We start from the raw sequence: 7,195 nt of genomic DNA on the forward strand, positions 1-7,195 counted from the left end.
TCGTTTTAGACACGTTACAAATGCACAAAGTGAGAAGAAAGTTTTTCGTCTTTTTCAGCTCGTAGTTTTTGGTATGTAAAAATTATCAAACTCATATAAACTTAAAAAATGTGATAAGCTTTTAAAAGTAGAGATTTCAAGCTTTAAAACCCTTTTTTTAAATTTGAATTTCATTCATTATTGACGAAGATATTGTATATACAACTTTGAACTAAAAAAGATGACTTTTTACTTAACCTAATATTATATGACAAAGTAAAAAAAAAACTTAACAGCGGTTATTTAATTATTCTCCGAACATATTTGCCTACGAGGAGAAAATCCTCTAACGTGATTGAGAACGTTCTGTTTTTAATGAAATAGTATAATCGAAAAGTTGCCAACGGGGAGCTTCAGAATTCCCGCGTGACGTAAGAACACGGCGACGGGGCAATGTATTAATTTCCGGTAACGCATTTTCCGATGATTAAATTTCCGAACTACCGTCGCCCGCGCGCTCTTTTCGCCGTTAGACTATTACGGTCAACTCGCGCAACAAATTAGGCACAGTGCAATTAATTAAACAACACGTAACACGTACCGTAGTACTTCGCGCAAGCGAGCGGACGCGAACCTCCCCTCCCTCCCTCCCTCCCGCCCCTCGTGAAATTACATTTGCGACGTAGACGGAAAATAATTTGCAACGTTAACAAGAATTCGAAATAGAGGGTCATTAGCATAGCTTGAACGCACATGTAGCAAACGTAAACGCAGTGACGTAATAGTACGTATGCATTAGTGTGGTTGTTCTTCTTCGTTTAAGAGAGATGTTTACATATAATAGCAGCGCGTTGAACTTAGTACCGTAATTAAAATAATGGCGCGATGCAAATTACGTGAGGCATTGCGTTACAATATTACTCGCGAGAAATGCTCCTCGCAACACCATTGCATTACGTATTTCACTCGAGAGCGAGAGAACACTCTCTCCGGCCTGCGGATAAAACGTTATCCGCAAAAGCGGTTTTTAATATCCTTCGTGATCGTGCGCGTTGCGCCTGAAAGTGAATAAATTGCACTTTGGTACGTACGATGGAACGCAAGACTAAAGAAAAGTAATTTCCGATCGTACATATGATATCGACATTTAACAGAAACTTTATTAACAGGTACACTCGATGTTCGCAACGACCTCGCACGAGCCATGGAAATAAATGCAATTTTTCGTTACTACCAGTATATTCTCGTCCTTTTCCCACACAATTATGGTAAATAAATAAATGTGCCTATACGAGTATATCTCTATTACACCGGAATATGAATGAATAAGAAGAAAAGTGTCGATTTTATCGACAAAATGAAGAACAACGTGTCTTTAAAAGGTGTAAGAATATTTTTCGAAGAGAATATATTTATCGAATATAAAGATTGTTTGTTTTTCAAAAAGAAAGAAGAGGACGTTATGGACGTCTGGCCACGTTACACTTACAGATAAAAGAAGTCGGCAAGTTGCGAATGCAGAAAACAGGTCTCGCTATTAGAAAGAAACTGATTCTACATGATATACCGTACAATTTACGACGCAGCTGTTGCTTCGCGAGCGTATTTTGCATCGTATTTGGATTCTGGATTTTTCGTCGGTACTCGCAAAGAAAAGCACGAGCTCAAATCTTATACTCGTGAAGAACGATTCGTTTCCGTGTGCATCGGAGATATTCTATATAGGCGCTTCTTTCTCAAGTGAAAGGAAAGAATGGAAGGATCGCGGATCCAGGATAGTTAGAACGTGATAGTCGTGGCCTTTAACCCGTCATGTTTTATCAAGGACTATACCATGCTGTGACGCGGCCGTACCCGCAGTAAAGGAAAATGACACGGAACATTTACGGGCACGATTCGCCGACGCATTACCGCAGCCTATCTGTCTCGATCGACGAAACGCCGCTGGCTGTTACTCTGTCGATGCCTCGGGGACCAACGTATCCTTTTTATATAGCGGATATAACATACCCTCCAGAGATGTTACGTTTAAACGCTCGTTTGTCTTTTCTTTTTTACATTTACTTTGCGTATATTTTTCATTTTCTCGGATGGCAAATATCGCGCGCTGATAAACGAGCCACCGATCGCGTATCCGAATACGCAATAAATCGTATGTGTCCTTTGCAGGACAGAATTTGCGAGAAAATTGCCATTATTACCGAGACACATCGTTGGTAAGCGTATTGTATTTTTAAATAAAATCAAGGAAAAGAATATTAAACATTTCACATGGCGAATATATCGTTAACTTTGCCGAACAATTGCAGGCTAAAATTAGGAATTTACATAATAAATATGACTCACCACTGATCGCGTGGATCGGGCAAAGATCTGTGCACGGAGATTAAATCACTGACGTACTGATTAAACGCGTTATTGAGCCAGCCATCATCCACTAGCTTCTTCGTCTGCGCGGACATGTTGGCCGGCAATATCACGGGTCTGCCCATCTCACCGGGTGCAGCAGTATCCGGTTCCCGTGGTATATCCAACACTCCACCACCTATAGAATCTAAAAGCCATCAAAAATCACAGATGAGTGACGTCAGTGTGAAGTTGTTGGCACGTGATTGAGTATTTTATATAATACAATACATTATGTCTATCAATTGTGAATTATATATCCTGAAATTTATCTCACTTAAATTAATCTCAAATTAGGTAAAATTAAGATTCAAATATTCAGTCATTAATTTACAGAATCCCTATTAAGATGTTACAAAAACTATTGTCATATACCAATCTTCGGAAGTGTCATGAAATATATGTCATGTAAATAAGAAATAACATTTATATTATATATTGCCTGAACAATCCAGAAATATTCCTTTCGAAAGATACAACAATATCTTGCTTACACAATTATGCTTTCGTTTCAATTTTATCTCATTTTTGAACTCATTGCATTCTCTCTAGCGCAGTTCAGAATCAAAATTGAAATTTTTATTGAATAAATTTTCAAGATCAATAATTGGAAAAAGGAGACTGGCGGTATTGAATCGATAGTATCCTATTAATGATAATGTTAAAAAAATATATTTATAAGTGTAATCTTATATCGCGAGAAGAGAATTCTCTTAATTGAAGTTGGAACTGCTAATAAATTGAGAAAGAAAGACGTTATGTCACGCTGCTTACATCGACGAGATAAAAAGGTAAATGAAGGTGTGTGTGTATATATATATATATAGTGGCTCGTATTTTGTAGCCGTTCCGGTTTAGTTTCAGCTAATTCTCATTCTCGTTTCGTCTGAATAGCGGGAGTATAATGTTTAACGTCGAAGTGCGAGAGGAGAAACGAGTCGAGACGCGATGGTAGCGACGGTGACGACGCGCCGCGCCGCGACGGAGAAAAAGGCTATCGGGAATTGAATTTTCAGCACATCCACATTCCCGACGCGCCGGGTCTCGAAGGAACACCCTCTAAGAGCTTTCTCGCATAAACTCCAGTTTTATTTGCCGGCGCCATATTGCCGCGGCATAGCTGCTGCTAAAGCCAACGAGGCAAGTATACGCTCTGCGATACGGTCGGCTGGCTGGCGCGCCTCGACCCGCCTGTCCTGAAAATAATTTTATCCCGGTCGACAAAGTTCGGCCCCGGTGTGTACGATGCGGCAATAAAGAGGACGACAAATTGCTTTAGCGCCGCGACCCGGGCCGCTACGAAGTTCGGCGGTGAAACTCGCGTCGTGCATCACGGCTGCGTCGCTGTTACTACTAGGAGAGGCTTTTCCTGGAGAGGAAATCCGGCCGCTCTCGCGCCGCGCCAGAACATCTCCTTCCCCTCCGTTCGCGCGAGATGAGAGTCAGTTCCTCCTCAGGAACACGCATTCGCGCCCGTAAAGGCATTTGAATTCATTAACATGTCATTCCGGGCGTGAGAGCACACCAAGTTCTCTGCGAGTGTGAGCTCGTGAGAGGCATCAACCGGCGCGCGACGAGACGACTAAAGCACATCGTTCAGGATCCACATTTACAGATTTTCTCTCTTATACATATATCTTGTTCGCGCTGTTCGCTAGCGTGCAATGTCGACAATATCGTCGGGATGATCCATGCATTATGAAAGCCCCATTCGTACTTCGCGTCTGGCAATAAGGGATGAACGCGGCGAGTGAACTACCAAAGATTCCTTATTGCGCCCGTGGCATCGCCCGAGAGAACTTTCGTCTTTGAGGATCCTTCGCGTGTATACAATCATACCTATAGCTCTACGTTCTTCTCCGCGCGGTTTGCCTTTATTCCTGCTTCTCTTATGCGATCGACACGCAAGACGCATAAACGATATAAGAATCGGGTTAAAAGGATTTTTTTCACATTTCTTTCATATTAAATCATTTTTCCGTTTTTCTTTTCTTTCTGTCTGATTAATCAAATTAAATTTCCAACAGATATTTTTCTAGAGGAATTAATTACGTAGAATTTCTATGTAATTTGTATCTGTGATAAAATAAGAAAATAAAGATAAACTTATAACGGCTCAGTAAACAAAGATGAAACCAATAACAAAAACGACAAATTTGGCTCTTAGCAAAATTCTGTTATTTATTTTGGTTTATTATTATTGAATCGTTATAAGTTTATCTTTATTTAATACACGCGGGCGAGATGAAGCGTTATAATTATAACTATTCCATATTCACTTTTTCGTACATTAGAACCACATTTGGCAATAATATCTGTAGATTATTTAAAAAATTTTGCAAATTAGTTAAACTTAATGTTAACATCAGGGTACGCATCAAATTTCTTAAATCTCACCACATTTGTATTGGTTAATAAAACCTAATAATATTTCTTTGTATACAATCATAATTACTACGAAAGATTTGAAAACATTCAGCGCAATAATGTAAAATATTGCGATTAGAGATAAGGGATATCAACATTTAAATTTTACTAGAAACAATATTTTTGATATTACTAACAAGATATCAAACATTTTACCGTTTTCTATAGCTAGTGAGTTTTTTTAAATATCGAGACAATTTAAATAATTCTTATTTTTATAAAGACAGATAAAATTAACAAAAAAATAAACTGGTTACAATTAAACAATGATATGTATATACTGAGGATGACCTGACAAATAGATCGAAACGTGTGTATGTGTTTTTAAGAATCTAAATATACAAAAAAATGTGGCTCTTAGCCCTTCTGTTATCCTTTTTAAAATAAGAAAAAATGTTTGAAGTATTAGTGCAATTTTTAGTGATATTTTACAATTACTAAGATCCGTAGATTTTATATTCGTGAACTTTATATAGAAATCAAATTACACATATAGCGCGTAATTATTAAATGTCATAAGCGCAATGAAGAAAATGTGTAATGACATGTAATAAATTTTCTCTCATCCACCTTATTTGAAAAATGTTCTCGAAACGTCGGACACAGATTGAGCCACAGGTGGCTTGCGAAGTAATCAAACATTCTCAGGTATGATTTATGCACCGACCATGCATTCCAAAAGGGACATCTATCAGCTTATTAAGACCTAACTCGCACCTAACCCGTTCGCACGTACGCGCTGTGTGCGTGCGTGTGTGTGTGTGTGTGTGTGTGTGTGTGTTTGTGTTTAGTGTTTGCCTATTAAGCCGTTTCCTAACAGACGTGATTCACGTAGCAACTCATAATACACCTACGTCACATCGGCAAACGATAAAAAAATACGATTTTAATCACAGAGAGAAAGAGATGCGAACCCTTCGTTCTCTCTTCAGCCACATGCAAAACGATCATATCAATTTACATCGCATATTCTCAACGATCCAACAAATTACATTAATTTTCTAACAAACTTAAATAAATGAAACAAAGGGGGGATGATGGGGGGAGAGGGGAGGGGGGGGGAAATTACCTTGCTTAAGGCCGACTTGATTGATCTTCGCCCTGTTGTTAACAGCATTACCAGTCGACTCTTTTCTAAACGGCGCCGCGGGTGGTACAAAGCCATTCGCCGCTTGTTGCGGCATCGCGACGCCCGACGGTGCCAATCCCTGAACGGCAGCCGCCGCCGCCCGATCCTCCGTATAGAGCAGGAAACAGACAGTCACCCACACGGCGGTTGCCAGTACCGCCACCTTCAGCCACAGCGACCTTCTCCTGGGAAAACCCATCCTTCCGCCACTCTTCGATCCTCCCTTTATGCGCCCGCTGCGCGATCGACACCTTCCCGCGCGCTGCGATTATCGTACTTCTCGTGCGGCCTCGAAATGTCGTGTTACCTCAGCAACATCCTCTCGCCCCTCTTCGATCTCCCGCCGGTCGGCTCTCGCCGTGTGACGTCAAAAGGTCCGGGCACCTAAGCTAGTTCCTCCTTTCTACGCGATCGAGGACGCTAATTAAACGCCCGGGTAGAGAGAGAGAGAGAGAAAGAGAGAGAGAGAGAGAGGAGGTCCACAGGAGACGCGTTCCTTTCACGAGCAATCGTGCTAGGAATTTCACAGCGAGAGCTCCTCGGCTCCTCAGAACGATTCTTTATCCTAATCAAAATGACTGACAATCATTGATGTGCAAAATTGATAACTTCTTTGATAATAAGTCCTTTCTTTGATAGTACATGTATTTATCATCCGTTTCAGCGAGACTATTATTCGCAATTGATCTCTCTCGATACTGTTGCGATAGATGTGAGATAAAGTAGATATCTCGAAATTTTGTGCAAAACTAATTTTACATTAGATATAGTTTGCGATATATACCGTTGCAAATGTCTACCAGTTTTTAAATAAGGCAGAGTTTTAATGATGTAGCGTTATATGTTTATCAATCGATATGTCGCATTTGGTTCTCCGTTGTGCCAATGTAGAATGGCAAAATGGCTTTGCATCAATATGAATTAGCGTTATAGACGCTGGATATAATTTTATATATTTTAATTAAATCTTGCATATATGCACTACGATATGTATTTTCGGATCAAGCAGTTTCTCAACGTCACCGCATTCTTGGATCTGCAATCATAAAAAAGCGAGCATATTAATGAAGAGAATCTAACTCGGTATATAACGAATAAAGTTCTATAAAATATTACAAGATTCCAATTTGGACAAGTCTAATCTGCTTACGAACTATCTCTTTAAAAAGAACACTCGCGTGTTCATTCAAAATTAAAACTTTTACTTAAACTGTTTAATAATTAAGTTTAAACTTAGACTAAGCATATATATAT

The 7,195-nt window shown here is 39.6% G+C and overlaps 1 protein-coding gene across 4 annotated transcripts in view; it reads right to left on the bottom strand.

Moving 5' to 3' along the window:
* Nucleotides 1-7,195, bottom strand: part of LOC108756156 (putative polypeptide N-acetylgalactosaminyltransferase 9) — a 229,556-nt gene that overhangs the window by 69,162 nt on the left and 153,199 nt on the right. For 3 of the 4 annotated variants that reach the window (XM_018499764.1, XM_018499763.1, XM_018499761.1), the window contains exons 4-6: nucleotides 6,726-6,977; nucleotides 5,882-6,344; nucleotides 2,326-2,533 (exon numbers count right to left, since the gene is read on the bottom strand). In XM_018499764.1, the coding sequence (XP_018355266.1) occupies nucleotides 2,326-2,533; nucleotides 5,882-6,140 (467 nt within the window). In that variant the 5' untranslated portion in view covers nucleotides 6,141-6,344; nucleotides 6,726-6,977. Of the gene's footprint in view, nucleotides 1-2,325; nucleotides 2,534-5,881; nucleotides 6,701-6,725; nucleotides 6,978-7,195 lie in introns of those variants that run through there. The other variant, XM_018499762.1, reaches the window with a different exon arrangement.

Source organism: Trachymyrmex septentrionalis, unplaced genomic scaffold, assembly GCF_001594115.1.
Source record: "Trachymyrmex septentrionalis isolate Tsep2-gDNA-1 unplaced genomic scaffold, Tsep1.0 scaffold96, whole genome shotgun sequence".
NCBI classification, from domain to species: domain Eukaryota; kingdom Metazoa; phylum Arthropoda; class Insecta; order Hymenoptera; family Formicidae; genus Trachymyrmex; species Trachymyrmex septentrionalis.